This window comes from Pan paniscus, chromosome 8 (genome assembly GCF_029289425.2).
Source record: "Pan paniscus chromosome 8, NHGRI_mPanPan1-v2.0_pri, whole genome shotgun sequence".
Taxonomy (NCBI): domain Eukaryota; kingdom Metazoa; phylum Chordata; class Mammalia; order Primates; family Hominidae; genus Pan; species Pan paniscus.
The window spans coordinates 80,819,806-80,842,718 of NC_073257.2; the positions used below are offsets into that span (position 1 = coordinate 80,819,806).

The 22,913-nt window shown below is 39.1% G+C and overlaps 1 protein-coding gene and 1 pseudogene across 4 annotated transcripts in view; both read left to right on the plus strand.

Annotated features, from left to right (window-relative positions):
- Positions 1-22,913, plus strand: part of TET1 (tet methylcytosine dioxygenase 1) — a 140,568-nt gene that overhangs the window by 106,913 nt on the left and 10,742 nt on the right. For 3 of the 4 annotated variants that reach the window (XM_034930687.3, XM_055092916.1, XM_055092917.1), the window contains 6 exons: positions 1,643-1,854; positions 7,477-7,627; positions 7,983-8,069; positions 15,923-16,012; positions 17,382-17,519; positions 20,745-21,096. In XM_034930687.3, coding sequence (XP_034786578.1) covers positions 1,643-1,854; positions 7,477-7,627; positions 7,983-8,069; positions 15,923-16,012; positions 17,382-17,519; positions 20,745-21,096 — 1,030 coding nt within the window. The remainder of the gene's footprint in view (positions 1-1,642; positions 1,855-7,476; positions 7,628-7,982; positions 8,070-15,922; positions 16,013-17,381; positions 17,520-20,744; positions 21,097-22,913) is intronic. The other variant, XM_003846041.5, reaches the window with a different exon arrangement.
- LOC134731122 (small ribosomal subunit protein eS1-like) lies at positions 8,235-9,704 on the plus strand (annotated as a pseudogene).

Consider the following 22,913-nt stretch of genomic DNA (forward strand, 5'->3'; position numbering starts at 1 on the left):
TACTCCTCTGCATATAGTTAGTCCTTTGTTTATTTTAATAATAGTTTTAGTTTCCAGAAGCCTTATGGATTTAATATTTAAGCAGTTTATGGAGCTCAGATTTGAATTTAAAGACTCCTAACCATTGTGCTTAATTTTCTATTGTACACTGATGGTAACTTGGAATATCCAGAAAAGGCACAAATATCATCAGGAAAAAGCTTTTTAGCATTTCCTATACAAAAACTTTATTAATATAAATTCATTGTTAATTTTGACAACTTGAATATTAACCAAAATAATTTTGGTACTATATATATATATATATAATTTTGCATTTGAGATTATTTGCAAGCACTGTGTTATTATTTGGCTGTAAGAGGACGTATAAATATAGAAAAAATTTTAATATAAATAATTGTGTCTAGGGGGAAGGTCCTAAAGCCAACTCTACTCAAGGGATGCCTTGGTAGCAATGATTGTTAACCATCTGGAGTGACAGAAGAAAGTGATATTGGGTAACTAACTTCTTAAGAAGTTTCATCTCAAGTTTTGTAATATTATAGCAACAAAAAATTATGCTATTGGTTGCTCCATTCTGGTCACATGGATGGGCATTTTCATCATGTCCTGGTTATGTACTGATTAATGTGGTCAATCTCTGCACTTTCTAAATTTTTGATACATGGAGGCAGTTTTAAATGGTTGGATGGTTTTATGTGGTGACAACATTTGTATAGAATTTTTTTTTTGTAGTTAACACTCAGACCACTGAGCAAATTTTAAATACTGCCGAAGCCTTTTTAACATCCCAATAATTGGATGCAGTATTAAATAAACAAATAAATATTTACAATTAATTTTTCTATTTTGCAATCACCAAGTCAACTAGACCACATTAGTCTTATGAATAAAATGCATATAATGCATCTTTCCAATAACATGTAAAAATCATAGAAACCACAGAGGCATTCCTTTGTGTATATTAATTCTTGATAGTAAAATGAGTCACCCAAAGGAAAAGCCGTAACATTCCTCAGATGGCCAAAATTAGTTGTCAAGTTTATTTTTAATGTTGAGAGTTCTTGGATATTTCCATCTAACTACATTAGATGGTTTTTTTCCATCATCTACATTTGTTCCCTTGTGACATTTGTGGAATTTCAGTGCAGTTTTCTACCGGGCCCTCTCTTGTCTGTTGTGCAAACTATAACAGCAGTGAAATAAAACACAGACTGCCTTCTACTTCTTCTACAAATAATAACCACATGTCACAGATTTTTGTTCTGCCTGTTGTTTGTTAGTCATATAGGTTCAGGTACTCTTGTGATGAGTCTCATGGAGGGAACTGTTGAGGCAGTGGAAAGTCCTACAGGGTTTTATCCCTTGAGAAGTAGTAACTTTAAAAAAACTAAAATATGGCCGGGCATGGAGGCACATGTCTGTAATCCCAGATCTTTGGGAGGCCAAGGAAGGAGGATTGCTTGAAGCTAGGAGTTTGAGACCAGCCTTGGTAACATAGTTAGACCCCATCTGTAGAACAAATTTTATAAATTAAGTAAATAAACTAAAATATAATCATGCAGAACATCAAAAGGAATATCCATTGCATTCAAATTTGGCATACTTGTCTTCCATAGATGAATGTATTCTGTTTTTTCAGGTTTTAAGAAGAAGCAGTGATGAAGAAAAAGTTCTTTGTTTGGTCCGGCAGCGTACAGGCCACCACTGTCCAACTGCTGTGATGGTGGTGCTCATCATGGTATGGGATGGCATCCCTCTTCCAATGGCCGACCGACTATACACAGAGCTCACAGAGAATCTAAAGTCATACAATGGGCACCCTACCGACAGAAGATGCACCCTCAATGAAAAGTAATTAAATCTGTTTTATACTGCCTTACCATTCAGATCTCTATTACATATTGGTAAAATTGTTAATTAGCTACCAACTATGTATATTATATGGGAGAATAGGATTTGAGTATTGTGGAATTAAAAAGAATGAACATTTCTGTAAAGAAAGAGTCTCTATTTTATAGTGAGTTAAGGTTAGTTTAAATCATTCTCCTTTGGAATATTACTTCACTGTGACCGGGTGCAGTGGCCCATGCCTGTAATCCCAGTACTTTGGGAGGCCGAGGCAGGAGGATCATGAGGTCAGAAGATCAAGACTATCCTGGCTAATATGTCTCCACTATAAATACAAAAAATTAGCCGGGCATGGTGGCGGGCGCCTATAGTCCCAGCTACTCAGGAGGCTGAGGCAGGAGAATGGTGTGAACCCGGGAGGCGGAGCTTGCAGTGAGTTGAGATTGTGCCACTGCACTCCAGCCTGGGTGACAGAGCGAGACTCCATCTCAAAAAAAAACAAAAAAGAAAAGAATATTATTTCATTGCTTCCCAAAAAGGGAAGCAATGAAAGAATATTGCTGACCCAACTCACTTCTAGAGTCTGGAGGAAAGGGATTTTGACTTAAAAGAATGGTCTTCCACAGGAGTGTCATATCATTTTGCATTTCCTCTATTCAATGTAAGAGAATATCTGTTTTTCTGTAGTCTTACCAATGATTATGTTGGCAAATGTGAGTTTTTGCCTATTAAGAGAAATGACATCAGTGTAATTTTGACCTGAATTTCTCTTATGAATGGGAGTATTTTTTTCACATGACTAAAAACCATTTGGCTTTTTTTGTTTGTTTGTTTGTTTTAACCACCTGTTAAATAACCTAGCCTATTCTTGCAGAGAATTCCTCCATTTATCTATTTTCTCTCTGATGGTGCTATTAACTCTGATTCTGTGATATAATTTGCAAATATTTTTCTCAGTTTGTCTTTTTCCTTTGGCTATGTTATCTCCCGCAAAAGGTTTTGTTTTTAATGCAATCAAACATACCCATCTTTTTCCTTATTTGGATCTGGATGTTGAGTGGTATTTAGGCATGTTTTTCTGTGACTTTAAGCAAAGCAACATATAATGAAACCAATATTTTTCTCATCAACGTTGTAGCAATATTGAGCGATATTCGGGGAACTGCTCTAGGTGGTTTTACTTATAATCAGTTTCTAACAGCCTGTTGACATCAAGTGAGAAATGACTATACTTGTTTAAAATATAAATTTTTGAAATTTAAATCTCTCATACATTTAATGAATCACTGGTGAATAGTTGTAAGAGGAGATAAGTTTTGTTGTTGTTCTTGTTTTGTTTTTTTGAGACAGAGTCTCGCTCTGTCACCAGGCTGGAGTGTGGTGGCGCAATCTTGGCTCACTGCAATGTCTGCCTCCCGGGTTCAAGCGATTCTCCTGCCTCAGCCTCCTGAGTAGCTGGGACTACAGGCATGCGCTTTGGGAGGCCGACAAGGGAGGATCACTTGAGGCCAAGAGTTCAAAAGCCAGACCAGGCAACATAGTAAGACTCCATCTCTACAAAAATATTTTTTAAAAAAAACTGTTTGGGAATGATGGCGTATGTCTGTAGTCCTAGGTAATTAGGAGGCTGAGGTGGAAAGATTGCTGTTGCCCAGGAATTTGAGGCTGCAGTGAACTATGATGATGCCACTGAACTCCAACCTGAGCAACATGGCAAAAGGAGAGAGAGAGAGAGAGAGAACTTCATGGGCCTGATGTAGTGGCTCATGCCTGATCAAAGCAGGAGGATTTCTTGAAACCAAGAGTTTGAGAACCTATCCCTACATAAAATTTTTAAAACCAGGCATAGTGGTGTGTGCCTGTGTTCCTGGCTACTTTGAAAGCTGAGGAGGGAGGATGGCTTGAGGCCAGGAGTTTGCCGTTACAGTGAGCTATGATTTTGCCAGTGCACTTGACAGAGCATGATCAAGTCTTCCCCTCACCACCCCCCGCAAAAAAAACAGTTCACAAATACAGAAAGATGTAAGAATACTTCAGCGGAGTCTTTTTTTCCTTTTTTCTTTTTGAGACAGAGTCTCACTCTGTCGCCCAGGTTGAGTTGCGGTGGCGTGATCTCAGCTCGCTGCAAACTCTGCATCCCAGGTTCACGCCATTCTCCTGTCTCAGCCTCCCAAGTAGCTGGGACTACAGGCGCCTGCCACCATGCCCAGCTTTTTTTTTTTTTTTCCTGTTTTTTTTTTTGTATTTTTTGGGTTTTTTTTTTTTTTTTTTGTATTTTTAGTAGAGACGGGGTTTCACCGTGTTAGCCAGGGTGGTCTTGATCTCCTGACCTCGTGATTCGCCCACCTCGGCCTCCCAAAGTGCCGAGATTACAGGCGTGAGCCACCATGTCCAGCCCAGTGAACTCTTTTGAGACAGAGTCTCGCACTGTCGCCTGGGCTGGAGTGCAGTGGTGCAATCTTGGCTCACTGCAACCTCCGCTTCCTGGGTTCAAGCAGTTTTCCTGCCTCAACCTCCCAAGTACCTGGGATTACAGGCGCCCGCCACCACGTCCAGCTAATTTTTGTTGTTGTTGTTGTATTTTTAGTAGAGACGAGGTTTCACTATGTTGGCCAGGCTGGTCTCAAACCCGCCTCAGCCTCCCAAAGTGCTGGGATTACAGATGTGAGCCACCGTGCCCGGCCTGGTAAACTCTTATATACCCTTACTTAGATTCCACAACTGTTAACACTATGTTACATTTGTTTATGTACACATACAAACACGTTACTGTTGTAGACTTATTTCTTTCTTGATCATTTGAGAGCTAGATGTAGACTTTGGCTTTTTCCCTAAATAATACTTGAATGTATTTATCCTAAAAATGAGGATTGTTCTCTTGTATATCCCCATATAATGATCAAATTCAGGAAATTTAAGTTGGATAAAATACTGTGATCTCATCTTAGTTCATATTCAAATATCATCCATTTCCGAGTAATTTTCCCCTGTCCATGACTCAATGCATTTAGTTATTTTTCCTTTTGCTCCCTTAATCCTTTTTGTTTTCTCCGTTTTTGTCTGTCATGACATTGAAATTTTTGAAGCGAAAAAGCTAATTCTATAGACTGTTAATCAATTTTGGTTTATCTGTTTCTTCCTGACTTAAGTCAGGCTATGAAATACAACCTATAGCCAAAGATGGCTGAAACAAAAGAAAAAATAATTAAAAAGATGAAATATAACCTGGACTATTACACTCAGTGCAATTTGTCCCACTATTGGTGTTGTTGACTATTTAAAATAACCTGGGGATGCTCTTCTAGATCTCACAACTTATCACATTTCCTCTGTGTTTCATTTTTAAAATAATAGTACATAGTAAGTTAAACAACATTTTTCTCTCCTTCCATGTCTTTTTCAACGATATGAATAAATTTCTTATCTTTCTATTTGTTTGGCAACTTTAATTTATTCTATTCAAAATGTTTTAACCATTTTCATTCCATTTGCATCTCATTTAGTGAATTTCATTGTAGTCTTTCTTTTATAAGCAATGCTAAGTTACGTATCAGGCATTTTCCAGGCTTTCACAGTGAAAACATAAAAAATCGTTTTTTTCTAAATTTTTATATTATTTTCACTTTTTCAAAATAATTGGTTTCTTTATTGTTTTCTATTTTAATCGTTATATAAGTACAATATATACTAAGTTGTAAGCATTATGCAATTTTATTTTTTACTTAATTATTCTTTTAATGTTATTTTTGTTCTTTCTTTCTGGTGGAATTTAAAAGCATGCAATCCTTTTTTAACTTTCATTTTAGGTTCAGGAGTGCATTTGCAGGTTTTTTATTTAGGTAAATTCATGTCACAGGGGTTTGTTGTACAGATTATTTCACCAGCCAACTACTAAGCTAGTATCCAATGGTTATTTTTTCTGATCCTCTCTTTCTTCCCACCCTCCATCCTCAAGTAGGCCCCAGTGTCTGTTGTTCCCCTCTTTGGGTCCATGAATTCTCATCACTTAACTCCTACTTATAAGTGAGAACATGCAATATTTCATCTTTTGTTCCTGTGTTAGTTTGCTAAGCATAGTGGCCTTTAGCTTTATTCATGTTCCCACAAAAGACACGATTATGTTCTTTTCTGTGGCTGCATACTATTCTGTGGTGTATGTGTACCACATTTTCTTTATCTAATCTGTCATTGATGGGCAATTAGGTTGATTATATGTCTTTGGTATTGTGAATAGCACTGCAGTGAACATTCACATGCATGTGTCTTTATGGTAGAATGATTTATATTCCTTTGGGTATATACCCAGTAATGGGATTGGAAGAGCATACAGTTTTATAACTGCAAGAAGAATATATGGTACTTTCGTTGTCATTCTTACCATATAGTTTAGTTTAAGGCTTTAGAAATGCCCTAAAAGTTATACACTTAAGATTTAATTAAATGAAACCGGTTTTCTGCTCCATTTTTTTCTATTATGCACTTTTTAAAGTTTTTACAATTCAGAAACCGTTTTGTTTTTGTTTTTGTTTTTGTTTTTGTTTTTGTTTTTCGAGATGGAGTCTTGCTCTGTCACCCAGGCTGGAGTGCCATGGCACGATCTCAGCTCACTGCAACCTCCGCCTCCTGGGTTCAAGCAATTCTCCTGCCACTATGCCAGGCTATTTTTTGTACTTTTAGTAGAGATGGGGTTTCCCCATGTTGGTCAGGGTGGTCTTGAAATCCTGACCTCATGATCCGCCCACCTCAGCCTCCCAAGGGCTGGGATTACAGTCGTGAGCCACCGCACCTGGCCAAGAAACTGTTTTTATATAAAATATATATTGTTTTTCAATCCTTAGAAAATTATATCAGTCTGATTTTAGATATAAAGCAGCTGAATTCCAAAGCAGTAATAAAATGTTCTAATTTTCATTTGTGATATGGAACAAATCCAGGATTTAAAACCCAGATTTAAAAACCAGGTTCTGTCCAGGCTCAGTGCCTCACACCCATAATCCCAGAACTTTGGGAGGGTAGATAACTTGAAGTCAGGAGTTTGAGACCAGCCTGGCCAACCTGGTGAAACCCGTCTCTACTAAAAATAAAAAAATTAGCTGGGCGTGGTGGCGCACACCTGTAATCTCGGCTACTCAGGAGGCTGAAGCAGCAGAATCGATTGAACTTGGGAGGCGGAGGTTGCAGTGAGCCGAGATTGTGCCACGGCAATCCACCCTTGGTGACAGGGCTAGACCCCATCTCAAAAAATAAATAAATAAATAAACCAAAAAAAAAAAAGAAAAAGAAAAACCCAAGTTCTTTATTTCCCTATCTCAGACATCTCCAAATCAAACAATACTGTGAGTATTTTAGATCTGTATAGTTTATTCCCACTTATTTGGATTTGCAATCATGACCAAATATTTTTGCTAAAAATTTGGTTATAATAAAGTAGTCAGATTTCTTGAAAAAACAAAAGTTAGCTTTTTATTGTTAACATTAAACTATTTTAAATAAGTAATATAATAGATAAGTGTTATAACCGGTTCTTTAGGCATCCATCCTTCTAAAGTTATAGAAACCTGAAATGTTCTCTCTGAGGTATTGTAATGCTTCATCAATTCACTCTCTTGAATTACAATCTTACAGTCGTACCTGTACATGTCAAGGAATTGATCCAGAGACTTGTGGAGCTTCATTCTCTTTTGGCTGTTCATGGAGTATGTACTTTAATGGCTGTAAGTTTGGTAGAAGCCCAAGCCCCAGAAGATTTAGAATTGATCCGAGCTCTCCCTTACATGTAAGTGTCCTTCGTTATTCAAATAATTTATTTTTGAATTACACATTGAATATGTAAGTGCATTCCTTTAACATTTTTTGAAACACTATAAAAACTAAATATTGAAAAGTAGTAATCAAATAGTAAAATTATATTTCTATTATATAAGTAAATAAATTAATTAAGACTCTAAATAAATTAGGTAAAGACTTTAGCTATCTCCCCAAATTCCAATTGTCCCTGGCTTCCTCCTCCTGCTCTACTACCCCACCCCAGCAAAATCATCATTAAAAGAACCTAGAATTTTATACTCAGCCAAAATAGGAAAAACCCATTTGCCAAAATTTCAAAGACTCAGAAAGTTTACTACCCACAGACCTACTATGAAAGAATTACTAAAGGACGTAATCCAGAAAGAAGATATATGAAACCGGAACGAATCAGTCCGGGACACGAGGCCATGGTGAGCAAAGAAATTAGTCGAACTTGGTGTTAAGTTAAATAAGTTCAATACTTATATTAAATTAAAATAACCTATAAGTATAACTCCACACCTTTATCAGCTCGTGGGTGGGTAGGCAGTGGGAGGGGGTGGGGCACCAATAGGAACTAAGTATTCTAATGTGTTATGCTTTGTTTGTGTAGTGAGGATTTATATATTGATTAACTATAAGATTGATATCTTTTAATCTTTGAGCAGTGACCAAGAGTAAAAAACATTTTATATTACAAGCCACTATACACATACATAGACATAAGAAAATAATTAGACCTATCTGAAAACAATACTTACCTTTCTTACATGTAACAGCAGTAACATCAAAATATTTAAAAAGTTAATATCAATGTAGTTATTCTAAGAGTCTATGATACATCATTTTTTATCAGATTTCTTTCTTTTTCTTTCTTTTTTTTTTTTTTGAGACAGAGTTTCGCTCTTGTTGCCCAGGCTGGAGTACAAAGGTGTGATCTTGGCTCACTACAACCTCCACTTCCTAGGTTCAAGCAGTTCTCCTGCCTTAGCCTCCCAAATAGCTGAGATTACAGGCATGCACCACCATCATGCCCAGCTAATTTAGTATTTTTAGTAGAGATGAGGTTTCACTATGTTGGCCAGGCTAATCTCGAACTCCAGATCTCAGGTGAGATCTGTAGTCCCAGCTACTAAGGAGGCTGAGGTGGGAGGTTGGCTTGAGCCAACCAGCTAGGTTTTCTTTCTAAATATTATATGATAAAAGTATCTGTCCCTTTTTGGCTCTCTGAGCAGCACTGTAGTGGTTGGCAAGAATAAGGCAGCACAAAGGGAGCCAAGAAGAAAGTGCTTGATCCATTTTCTAAGAAATATTTGTATTACGTGAAAGCATCTGCCATGTTCAATATAAGAAATATTGGGAAGACACTAGTCACCAGGACCCAAGGAACCATAATTGAATCTGATGGCCTCAAGGGTCGTGTATTTGAAGTGAGTCTTGCTGATATGCAGAATGATAAAGTTGCATTTAGAAAATTCAGCTGATTACTGAAGATGTTCAGGGGAATAATTGCCTGATGAGCTTCCATGGCATGGATCTTACCCATGACAAAATATGTTTCATGGTCAAAAAATGGCAGACAATGGTTGAAGGTCATGTCAATATCAAGACTATCGGTGCTTACTTGCTTCATGTGTTCTGTGTTGGTTTTACTAAAAAATGCAACAATCAGATACGGAAGACCTCTTATGCTTAGCACCAATGGTTCGGCCAAATCTGGAACAAGTTGATGGAAATCATGACCCGAGAGGTGCAGACAAATTACTTGAAAGAAGTAGTCAATAAATTGATTCCAGACAGGATTGGAAAAGACATAGAAAAAATTCTTGCCAATCTATCCTCTCCATGATGTCTTTGTTAGAAAAGTTAAAATGCTGAAGAAGCCTAGCTTTGAATTGGGGAAACTCATGGAGCTTTACGGTGAAGGTAGAAGTTCTGGAAAAGCCACTGAGGACGAAACAGGTGCTAAAGTAGAACGAGCTGATGGATATGAACCACTAGTCCAAGAATCTGTTTAAAGTTCAGACTTATAATAGTGGCAAATAAAAAGTCATATTTGTGGGGGAAAAAAGTGTCTGTTAGTTTATAAATATAAAGGATCTTCAAAACATTCAAGGAAAATGCATATTATGAATAAAGTATGCATGGATTTCATAATATTTTTCACCAAAATAAACTCATACTTACTTGTAACATGCCTGAATGGGGTCTAGTTTGATGCACTAAGAAGGATAAGATGTCAGTTTATAAACTGCCTCTATCAGAGCAACATGAATTGTGCTAAAATTGAAGCAAAAACAAACATCAAATTTCTGGTGAAGCTTGGGTGGAAGAATGATAAAATCGTTGATGCCTTATAAAAAGCTTATGGGCACTGCCCCAAAGAAATCTGCAGTTTACAAATGGATAGCTCATTTTAAGAACGGATGGGACGATTTTGAAGATGAAGGCCAAAGCGTCAAACTAGCCACGTCTTTTTTTTTTTTTTTTTTTTTTTGAGTCTGGGTCTCTCTCTGTCATCCCGGCTGGAGTGCAGTGATGTGATCTCAGCTCACTCACTGGACCTGACCTCAGGTGATCCGCCTAACTCAGCCTTTCAAAGTGCTGGGATTACAGGCATGAGACACTGTGGCCAGGCAGATTTTTAGAAATTAAGATAAAATTGGCCCTCTCTGGCTGTTCAAGGAAAAATATTTGGCCCAAGATTAATGACAGTCCCTACTCCTTGCCAGGTGCCCAATTAATACCTAGGCTCTTTTATAAAGCTATTTTGTTGTTGTTGTCTTGAGATGGAGTTTCGCTCTTATTGCCTAGGCTGACGTGCAATGGCTTGATCTCAGCTCACTGCAACTTCCACCTCCCGGGTTCAAGTGATTCACCTACCCCAGCCTCCTGAGTAGTTGGGATTACAGGCTCACCATGCCTGGCTAATTTTTGGTATTTTTAGTAGAGACGGGGTTTCACCATCTTGGCCAGGCTGGTCTTGTACTCCTGACCCTGTGATCCACCCACCTCAGCCTCCCAAAGTGCTGGGATTATAGGTGTGAGCCACAGCACCTGGTCTTTTGTGTGTGTGTGTGTGTGTGTGTGTATACACAAGATACATATGTATATATATACACATATATATGTATGTATATGTGTATATATATATATATATATTTTTTTTTTTTTTTCTTCTGAGACGGAGTCTTGCTCTGTCACCCAGGCTGGAGTGCAGTGGCGTGATCTCATCTCACTGCAAGCTCCGCCTCCCAGGTTCACGCCATTCTCCTGCCTCAGCCTCCCAAGTGGCTGGGACTACAAGTGCCCACCACCACACCTGGCTAATTTTCTGTATTTTTAGTAGAGATGGGGTTTCACCAGGATGATCTCAATCTCTTGACCTCGTGATCCGCCTGCCTCAGCCTCCCAAAGTGCTAGGATTACAGACGTAAGCCACCGTGCCTGACCTGGCCATTTGTATTTTTTTTCATAGAGATGGGATTTCATCATATTGGCCAGGCTGGTCTCGAACTCCTGACCTCAGATGATCTGCCCTCCTCCGCCTCCCAAAGTGCTGGGATTATAGATGTGAGCCACTGTGCCTGGCCCACATCAATTTTTGAGGAAACATTAATCTTGTTTGTTCCCTAACTGAATAGATATATCAACTGGTTCAGCCTACACGATTCTTACTGAAACATTATAGTTGTGCAAACTTCCTACTTGATGGGTTCCAAAACTGTTGTTCCCAGCTCAGCTGCAGAAAAGAATAGAAATTTTAAACAACTGGGATCAAGATCCTGAGGCATTCTTAAAATTATAACAGGAGATGGAGCATGGCTTTACCAGCATAATCCTGAAGACAAAGCATAATCAAAGCAAAGGCCAGCAAGAGGTGTAGGAAGTCCAGTCAAAACCAAAGTGGACCAGTAAAGAGCAAAGTTCATGGCAACAGTTTTTTTGGGATGCTTAAGGCATTTTCCTTGCTCACTTTTTGGAGGGCCAAACAAAAATAACATCTGCTTATTATGAAAGTGTTTTGAGAAAGTTGGAGAAAGCTTTAGCAGAAAATAGCCCAGGAAGTCTCCACCAGAGAGTCCTTCTCCACCACAAGAATGCTCCTGCTCATTCCTCTCATCAAACGGGGGCAGTTTTGCAAAGTGTATCAATGGGAACTCATTAGGCATCCACCCTATAGTCCTGATTTAACTCCTTCTGGTTTCTTTTTGTTTCCTAATCTTAAAAAAATCCGTAAAGGGCACCTATTTTTCTTCACTTAATAATGTAAAGAAACAACAACAACAACAACAAAACTATATTGACATGGTTAAATTCCCAAAGTGCTCCATGCTTTAGAAATGGATTAAATGTCCAATATTGTCACTTACAAAAGTGTCTTGACCTGGATGGAACTTATGTTCAGAAATAATATTATTTTATTTTTTGAGACGGGGCCTCACTATGTTGCTCTGGCTGGACTCCTGGGCTCAAGGGATTCTCCTTTCTCAACTCCAAAGCTGGGATTACAGGCATGTGCCACCCTGCCTGGCAATTTTTTTAGTTGAGACGGAGTTTCGGTCTTGCCCAGGCTGGAGTGCAATGGTGTGATCTCGGCTCACTGCAACTCCTGCCTCAGCCTCCCAAGTAGCTGGGATTACAGGCATGCGCCACCACGCCCAGCTAATTTTGTATTTTTAGTATAGATGGGGTTTCTCCATGTTGGCCAGGCTGGTCTTGAACTCCCCACTTCAGGTGATTCGCCTGCCTTGGCCTCCCAAACTGCTGGGATTACAGGCATGGGCCACAATTGCGGACCAGTATTTTTTATTTTTATTTATTTATTTTATTTTATTTTATTTTTTGAGAAGGATTCTCACTCTGTCACCCAGGCAAGAGTGAGGAGGGAGGCCACCCACCTCGGCCTTCCAAAGTCCTGGGATTACAGGCGTGAGCCACCACGCCCAGCCAGAATCAGAGTTTTAAGGAGGAGAGTGACATACTTACACTTGCCCTTGAATGAGATCCCTTTAGATGCTGTTTGAACAATAGACTAAATGTAACCAAGAGTGGATTTAGCAAGATGAGCCAGCTATCTATGAGCACAATCCATGGAGGGGATAATGGTCACTTAAATTATATGGGGTGGGGGGTTCATCTTTATCATCCGGCACACTGGAAATAGGACCAGGTTTGTAGAGGGCGGATCAGTAATTCAGTTTAGATATATTGGTATTGAGATTCCTAAGGGAAATCTACATGGGAATGTCAGGTCAATAATAGGAATCTGAAACTTAAGAAATGGTCTAAGTGGTAAGTATAGCTATGGATGAGGATATGATGGTCCTAGAGATTAGATATAGAGTGTGAACAGAGGCCTGGTGTGGTGGCTTACATCTGTAATCCCAGTACTTTGGGAGGCCAAGGCAGGTGGATCACTTGAGGTCAGGAGTTTGAGACCAGCCTGGCTAACATGGTGAAACTCCGTCTCCACTAAAAATAGAAAAATTAGCTGGGCATGGTGGCGGGCACCTGTAATTCCGGCTACTCAAGTGCCTGAGGCAGAATTGCTTGAACCTGAGAGGCAGAGGTTGCAGTGAGCTGAGATCGCACCACTGCACCCCCCCACACACAAAAAAAGAGTGGGAGAAGGAGTTAATCTTGACCACCAATAGGTAAAGATCTGATAAGTAATTCCCTCTGTATCTGACATGCATGTTCATTCTAATGAAATAATTAGAAGGTCAGGATTTTACAATATGAATAATAAGCCTGTAATAGTAAAATAATACTAATAGGGCCGGGCACAGTGGCTCACACCTGTAACGCCAGCACTTTGGAAAGCTGAGGCAGGTGGATCACTTGAGGTCAGGAGTTCAAGACCAGCATGGCCAACATGGTGAAATCCTGTCTCTACTAAAAATGGAAAAAATTATCCGGGCGTAGTGGCTCATGCTTGTAATTCCAGCTACTCAGGAGGCTGAGGCAGGAGAATCGCTTGAACCCGGGAGGTGGAGGATACAGTGAGCCGAGATTGTGCCGCTGCACTCACACTCCGGCCTGGGCAACAGAGTGAAACTCTGTCTCAAAAAATAAAATATGAAAAATAATAAAATAATACCAACAGCGAACTGTACAAACTATGAGTTGCTTCTAGTTGTCTACTTTATTTCAGTGCTTCTACACAATAAATGAGGTAATTTGAGATGACCTGTTCCTCAGTAGGACTTGTGACTCTGTGTGGTCCACAACAGAATAAATATTATTACAAAATAGAATAAAGTAATGTGAGAATATTGAAGAATTTAAACCTGATGCTGCATACAAAAAGTATAGAATTTACATGTGACTTTTCCAGCGTTCATATCAATAGCAGTACACAAGTGTTAACATTTCTCTGCATTGTTCCACTTGTAGTAAAACACGGTTACCCAGCCCACTGGATACTTCCAGTGATTGAAGACATAAATAGAATTGTTTTAATGGGTGTTGATTTAAAAGTTTCTCCCAAATAAACATAATAATTAGTGTATGAGTTTAGCGAGGGCATGTTTTTAAAGTAGGGTCATGACTTTCCTGTTTTGTTTTGTTTTTTTGAGACAGAGTCTGGCTCTGTCTCCCAGGCTGGAGTGCAATGCCATGGTCTCGGCTCACTGCAATCTTCACCTCCCAGATTCAATAGATTCTCCTGCCTCAGCCTCCCAAATATCTGGGACTACAGGCGCATGCCACCACACCTGGCTAATTTTTGTATTTTTAGTAGAGGCTGGGTTTCACCTTTTTGGCCAGGCTGGTCTCGAACTCCTGACCTCAGGTGATCTGCCCACCTCGGCCTCCCAAAGTGCTGGGATTACAGGCATGAGCCACTGTGCCCAGCTGACTTTCCTGTTTTTTAAACTACAACGGGTAAGATAAAAGTAGCCTGATTAACAGACAAATCTATGAATGGATCCTATGAATTTTTTTGTATAATCAAGTCAATATAAATCAATAGGAAACCAAAATGATTATGAGTCACACTTACGGTTGCTAAGATGGAGGCTTGTCAGAAACCACTAAATAATTGACTTGCTGTCTCTAAATTATTGTGTAGCTTTGGCTTTTATAATAATTTGATGCATACCAAAGGTCAATTGATTCATATAATGGTCTCCTTTCTGTGTTGATGGCATCTCCTTCCACCAAATCTCACATGAGCACATGAGGCGAAAGCCTCACTCACCCTTTCTAGTCCATGTTCTGTATACGTGTTTTTGTTATTTGAGACAAGATCTGGCTCTGTCACCCAGGCTGGAGTGCAGTGGTGTGGTATCATCTCTTGATCTGCCACTTCTGCCTCCCAGGTTCTAGCAACCTTCCCATCTCAGCCTCCCAAGTAGCTGGGACTGCAAGTATACTCCATCACGGCCAGCTAATTTTTTTTATTTCTTGGAGAGGTGTGGAGTTTCACCAAGTTCCCCAGACTGGTCTCAAATTTGTGAGCTCAAGTGATCTGCCCACCTCGGCCTCCCAAAATGTTGGGATTACAGGCGTTAGCCACCACGCTAATAGAGACTCATGTGATAGTTTTCCTTTGAAAAAATCTGATGTCTCTATCAGTAGCAATCCAGATTTCTTGAGTGTTAATGGTCCTCATAGTCCTTCAAAGTCTTCTTTGATTTGTAGTTATTATGGTGTAGAAAAGAGAACTATAGACAACCACTTGCCCACTTACTTCCTTTGATCTGCAGGCATTTACTAAACCTCTCAGTTATCCTGACCTTGCTCTTTCGTAGAGATCATGCGTAATATTCCTGTTTCATGGGCCATAAGGACATGTGTTTAATTCATAAGGACATATGGATTCCATTTGAAACAGGATCTCACACAGAGTAGGTGTTTTATGTATGTACTCTCTCTTCTCCGTTATAGGAACTTGTTACATTGTAACCAAGTTACTTGCCATTTCCCCTTGCCAGCAGGAACGTTGTTTTCATTTATTCCAAGTGCGCAATACTATTGAATAAATATAAAACATAGCTCTCATTTTTCACAACATGAACAGTATTGTAATTTATCTCTAACACTATTTAAATTTCTAATTAACTTAGAATTTTCATTTCAAAAGACTTCATTAAAGCATAACAATGTCTAATAGTTTAGATGGAGAAAAGAAGCAGTGTGATTTTCTGTGGTAGCTATTTTATCAGGATAAGTATGAATTGTGCATTAACCACCATCAGCCACGATTTATGATTCAGTTGTACCTGAAACACATGAAGGTGCGATTATAAAATAACTAATGGATTCTGTTTTCCTATAGGAAAAAAACCTTGAAGATAACTTACAGAGTTTGGCTACACGATTAGCTCCAATTTATAAGCAGTATGCTCCAGTAGCTTACCAAAATCAGGTATGTATTGGTATGAACTTTTTATTTATTTATTAATTTGAGATGGGGTCTTGCTTTGTTGCCCAGGCAGCAGTACAGTGGCATGATCAAAGCTTACTACAAACTCCTAAGCTCAAGCAATGCTCCTGCCTCACCCTCCAAAAATGCTGGGATTACAGATATGCCAGACTGTTTTATATTTTAAAAAGTCATTGTTGGCCAAGCTCGTTAGCTCACGCCTGTAATCCCAGAACTTTGGGAGGCCAAGGCAGTCGGATGACCTGAGGTCAGGAGTTCGAGAATAGCCTGGCCCACATGGTGAAACCCCGTCTCAACTAAAAATACAAAAATTAGCTGGGCGTGGTGGGTATGCACCTGTAGTCCCAGCTAATCAAGAGGCTGAGGCAGGAGAATCACTTGAACCCAGGAGGTGGAGGTTGCATTGACCTGAGATCATGCCACTGCACTCCAGCCTGGATGACAGAGCAAGACTCTGTCTCAAAAAAAAAAAAAAAAAAAACACAGTCATTGTTAATAGAAAAATTTTCAAATTTGAACAAATATATACATACACAGCATATCTATCTAACATACATTTATGTAATTGGACTTTTTATTGATCTACTCTTTTTTTTTTTTTTTTTTTTTGTTTTTTTTTGTTTTGTTTTGTTTTAGACAGAGTCTTGCTCTTGTTGCCCAGGCTGGAGTGCTGTGGCGCAATCTCAGCCTTTTGGCTCACTGCACCCTCTGCCTCCTGGCAGGTTCAAGCAATTCTCCTGCCTCAGCCTCCCGAGTAGCTGGGACTACAGGCATGCGCCACCACACCCCGCTAATTTTTGTATTTTTAGTAGAGTTGGGGTTTCACCATGTTTCCCAGGCTGCTCTCGAACTCCTGGCCACAAGTGATCTGCCCGCCTCAGCCTCCCAAACTGCTGGGATTACAGGCATTAGCCACCCCGCCCAGCATCCACCTTTTCATTTTAAAAGGAGTTACAAATTGACTTTCAGTAATAGTTCATGAAATGTATGTATATCTTCTTTTTACGGATATTGAAAACTCTGTGTATATGATTAATGCGCTTTTATTGGTCTTTCTTTCTAATGGAATGATTGAGTCTATTTTACTTGCTTATCCATCTCCAACAAGAATTAGTATCCTCACCCTGCCTTCCCTTGTAAATTCAGTGATTTTCCTTTTACTCCATGTATTGTCAAGTGCTTTCTCCTGAATGTTGCTAAGCTATACCTTCATGACAATAATACATTTAGTCTCAGAAATTACAAAGTGTAATTAATTAGAAACTTCATGAGGAAATTATTTTTACTCTTTACTAAAGGTAGGTGATTTCCTTCTCTCTCTTAAGATTGTGCTCCATGCTTTCTTTTCTAGGTGGAATATGAAAATGTTGCCCGAGAATGTCGGCTTGGCAGCAAGGAAGGTCGTCCCTTCTCTGGGGTCACTGCTTGCCTGGACTTCTGTGCTCATCCCCACAGGGACATTCACAACATGAATAATGGAAGCACTGTGGTATGTACCTGTGTGAATTTGTATTCTAAAAGCTCCATCACTATATGCTTAGGCTGCAGTCCTTACGTATACTGTGATGACTATTACTGTGAAAAATCTTAATTTATGTGTTATTAGAAATAAGTGGAAAATAAAGTGAAAAAAAATAAGTGTGTAGTGCAGGTCTTCATTAAATGCATTATCTATGCACTTCTCAAAAGTAACAGGGCCAGCTTCAAACAAACATTTTATTGAAAGGCTATGTTACATATTTAATTGTTGTGTGTTTGCTGGGAGGCAGGCAGGAGTACTTTTTTTTTTTTTTTTTTTTGAGACGGAGACGGAGTCTCACTCTGTCGCCCAGGCTAGAGGGTAGTGGCACGATCTCAGCTCACTGCAACCTCTGCCTCCTGGGTTCACGCCATTCTCCTGCCTTAGCCTCCCGAGTAGCTGCAGCTACAGGCGCCCGCCACCACACCCGGACAATTTTTTGTATTTTTAGTAGAGATGGGATTTCACCGTGTTAGCCAGGATGGTCTTGATCTCATGAGCTCGTGATCCGCCCACCTTGGCCTCCCAAAGTGCTGGGATTACAGGTGTGAGCCACCACGCTCGGCCAATTTTTTAAAGTAACAATTCTCTGCTATCAAACTAGTAGGTATGAAGTTGAGCATGTTACTTGATATTTGTTTTTGCCATCTGCACTTCAGGGTTTTTGTGAGGCAACTGTGCCAATTATCAGCAATATCTGCGTTCTGGTATGCCTACTATGTTTATAGTTATGTAAATCATCACATGTCCATCGCCTGAAGTCAATTAAGAAATACGTAAATTAGGCAGAAGACCCAGTGGAAAATCTTGAAATAGTATTTTTGTCTGTTTGCTTCACCTAATTGTCTTCCTGTCATCTAGTAAACGAGATCAATAGAGAGCAATTGCTTTTGTTTTTTTGCTGCACCAGTTTATTAGGTTTGCCAGAGAATTCTAAAACCTTCATTAAGTCTTGGCTGCAGGATGAGCATGTTGGCTCATGTCTGTAATCCCACCTACTTAGGAGGCCAAGATAGGAGGATTGCTTGAGCCCCGGGAGTTCTAGACCAGCCTGGGCAATAAGACCCCGTCTCTTTAAAATATACAATTTTTTAAAAATAATTTTTTTTAGGTTTAGCTACAGCCTCTTACAGTGTGATTGAAAGATCTATCAACAGGCAGTCTTTCTTCCTTGCTTGGTCAGCAGAAGAGTATTGGTGATAGATTAAGCCACAACAACTTTTTTTTTTTGCGTATCATTCCTGTATACAAAAATGTTTTGCAGAGTCTTTGAGACCAATGTTATTTCTAAGTGTTGAAGTTATATAAATCCAGCCTGGTAAATACTAGCCAGGCAGTGGTTCATCACCATCACTTGGCCAGGACATTTTACCTGAATTACAGAGTATCTGTGATCAGGCTGAAGTCAGTTCAGAGTCAAGCTAAGTTTCAGTTTCTCTTCTCTGTGCTCTTTGACTTCCAGGGCCCGGATTACTCACTCAATGAGGGTCTTATCCGGAACTTGACATCACTCCAAATTCCCCCATCTTCAAACATGTGAACTCTTGAAATTCTACCACTACCTCTCCCTTTACCCTGTTTTACCGTAATTTCTATTTTTTTAATTTTTTTAATTGGTTTACTCTCTACTCCTTATTGGTTTACTTTCTAATTATGCTCCTCATGTCAACTCCTTATGTCCTTCTTAGTCTCTCTGTGACCAATTAAATTGGTTCCAGTAAACATTTATTGATGTGACATTCTGATTTTCAGCATGACTATTATTAGTTATAAACAGATTACCACCATGACAGTTTAATATTGCAGGCTTTCTCCAGGCACCATGGCTCATGCCTGTAATCCCAGCACTTTGGGATGCTGAGGTGGAAGGATTGCTTGAACCCAGGATCTTGAGTGTAGCCTGGGCAACTTTGTGAGACCCTGTCTCTACAATTAAAAAAAAAAAATTAGCTGTGCGTGATGGTACACAACTGTACTCCCAGCTACTCGAGAGACTGAGGCAGGAGAAACACTCAAACCCAGGGGTCTGAGGCTGAAACATATATTTATATTTTAGACTTTGCTGAAAAATGTGACTATAGATATTGAAAAAAATGAATTTTTTTAACCTTTAACTTTGCTTTACCTTGGTATCTATCAAGTTCTACCATGAATCCAAAAATGCTTTGGAAATCAAATCTGTTTATTTCATTTATCTCCAGTCTTCGCTATCACTGAAAGGGTTTACAGCTCCGGGATATATGTTTTTATTATTAAATAAATAAAACATTTTATAGGTTTCTGTTGGATTTTTAATATTTGAAAATTAATTTGGCTGGGCCCAGTGGCTCACACCTGTAATCCCAGCACTTAGGGAGGCCAAGGTGGGTAGATCACTTGAGGAAAATTAATTACAATTAAAATATTAGTTTTATAATAAAATGTTAGTTTTTAAAGCAGAATATTAATATTAGGTATCAAAAGTCAGGAATCACTGTAGTGCCTATAGTTCTGTATTTTCATTTCTCTATAATAAATATAACCTTTAATGTAAGGAGGAGGGCTAAAATAGGTTGCATTTAAGATGAAAAAAGTTGGCTATTAGTATTACATATCCAAAGAAAGGCAAATTTATTGATATTTATTGATATGGCTCCTCACTGGAATAGAGCAATAATAGAACAGAAAGAGAATATTTATCAATATAAAATTTAAAAAAATTTTTTTTAACTGTTAGCATATAAGTCTTTCTGGAAAGAGGAATCAATTATGTCCCTGCTATCCAAGGAATGTGACATTCTTGAAATATCAGAAATATGGTGCTATGTGAGCTAAAATCATATCTTCCTAATAAGTTATACTTAATATGAACACAATAAACATAGTTCAATAGCCATTCCTTAATTTAGGCAATGAAGTAAGATGAAATGTAACAAGAATGTTTAATATCAAAAATAGGTAAGTATTTTATAACATTATATTTACTTAGAAAATTAAATATTATTCTGGTCTGCCTACAAACAACTGGGAAGTTACTATGATTGAACAGAGTTGGGTGGCTTGATATAAAATAATAATATACCATCAGCAACCAGTTGAAAATAAAATGGGAATACAAATCTCTTTCCCAAAGGCAACAACACAAAGGTAGGAATAGCCACAATGAATGTGCACGACCCGTATATCTCTCCCATTTCATGTTTTTCTCCCTATCAGGTTTGTACTTTAACTCGAGAAGATAACCGCTCTTTGGGTGTTATTCCTCAAGATGAGCAGCTCCATGTGCTACCTCTTTATAAGCTTTCAGACACAGATGAGTTTGGCTCCAAGGAAGGAATGGAAGCCAAGATCAAATCTGGGGCCATCGAGGTCCTGGCACCCTGCCGCAAAAAAAGAACGTGTTTCACTCAGCCTGTTCCCCGTTCTGGAAAGAAGAGGGCTGCGATGATGACAGAGGTTCTTGCACATAAGATAAGGGCAGTGGAAAAGAAACCTATTCCCCGAATCAAGCGAAAGAATAACTCAACAACAACAAACAACAGTAAGGCTTCGTCACTGCCAACCTTAGGTGAGCCCTATGGAACCTGCTAATCTCTGCACAACTTTGATGGATAGATGTGTTTGGACTTTGCCTTGCCTTATTTGTTTAGAGTTAAAACTAAGACACTGAATATATTTTTACATATACCAGAACCAAAAGTCAACAAAAAAGTGACCCATCAGTATTTCTTGGTAACTTTTTCGACTTATCCTTTTTTTTTTTTTTTTTTTTTGAGACAGAGTCTCGCTCTGTCTCCCAGGCTGGAGTGCAGTGGCGCAATCTCAGCTCACTGCAAGTTGTGCCTCCCGGGTTCACGCCATTCTCCTGCCTCAACCTCCCAAGTAGCTGGGACTACAGGCACCCGCCACCACGCCTGGCTAATTTTTTATATATATTTTTAGTAGAGATGGGGTTTCACCGTGTTAGCCAGGATGGTCTCGATCTCCTGACCTCGTGATCTGCCCGCCTCAGCCTCCCAAAGTGCTGGGATTACAGGCGTGAACCACCGCGCCCGGCCTACTTTCTTAACTTCTATAACAAGTTGTTCCAGGCTTATCTATATAATTCTGCCCCATATTTAAAATCAGCCATTTCTTTGATGAGCCTATAGAAGGAAAAAAAAATCATGAATTCATACTGACATTCAAAATTAACATTATAATGTATTCCTTAGCTTCTTTCATTTTTACATTTATGAGAAGCTGTTTATTTGTTTTTATAACATGAGCAGAGTTGGCAGTGCAGGCATTTATATAATGCTGAAAGAAATGTAATAATACAGAGAAATACTGAGAAGAAATGTATATTCCCAGATATTTGTAAGCATAATGTACAATACTTGGGCCATAATGTCCTTTTGTAATTCTGCCCCTCGGTCATTTAGTCTTTCCTTCCCATCATTTACCTTCTGTGGACAACTTAAACTCTATAATAATAGTGCCACTGATAACAGTAGAGGTTTCCTGATGTACCATTTCTGGGTCTTATGTATGCGTTATCTTTAGAAATGAGAGCTCTCAAGGCTCCAGGTTGTAGCATCTGAGAGGAGAACTGCAGAGCTTCTGAAATTGATCATTATGTATTATATTATCAATTTATTATATTTTTAATTACTTTAAAACATGGCTGCTTTACCTTTTCTTGGTCCTAAGATTTGCTGGTTTTGCACTTCCAAATAGTTTTTTAGAAGTTCACAACAGGGGCTAGGCGTGGTGACTCATGCCTGTAATCCCATCACTTTGGGAGGCAGAGGCGGGCGGATCACGAGGTCAGGAGTTCAAGACCATCCTGGTCAACATGGTGAAACCTCGTCTCTACTAAAATACAAAAAATTAGCCAGGCGTGGTGGAGATTGAGACCATCCTGGCCAACGTGGTGAAACCCCGTCTCTACTAAAATACAAAAAATTAGCTGGGTGTGGTGGTGGTGTGCGCTTGTAGTCCCAGCTACTCGGGAGGCTGAGGCGGGGGAATCGCTTGAACCTGGGAGGCAGAAATTGCAATGAGCCAGGATCGCACCACTGCACTCCAGCCTGTGCAACAGAGCGAGACTCCATCTCAAAAAAAAAAAAAGAACTTCATAACAGGGAGAATGTCCTCAAGGAAAATGTTCCCATTGGATGTGAGATTTATGTGGATGTGTCAGAGCAAATAACCCACAGTTGACATCTTGAGAGTAATGATCTGCTTCCTTAATGAGAAGGAAACTAAGCTGAAATACTCTTGCTTTTGAGGGTCACAAAGATTTATGTTCAACTACAATGTTTTGCTTGACTTCCCTCTGCCTAACCTTGGACTTTGCCAGTTAAGATGTTTTGTTACCTAGAAATATTTATAAACTATTAC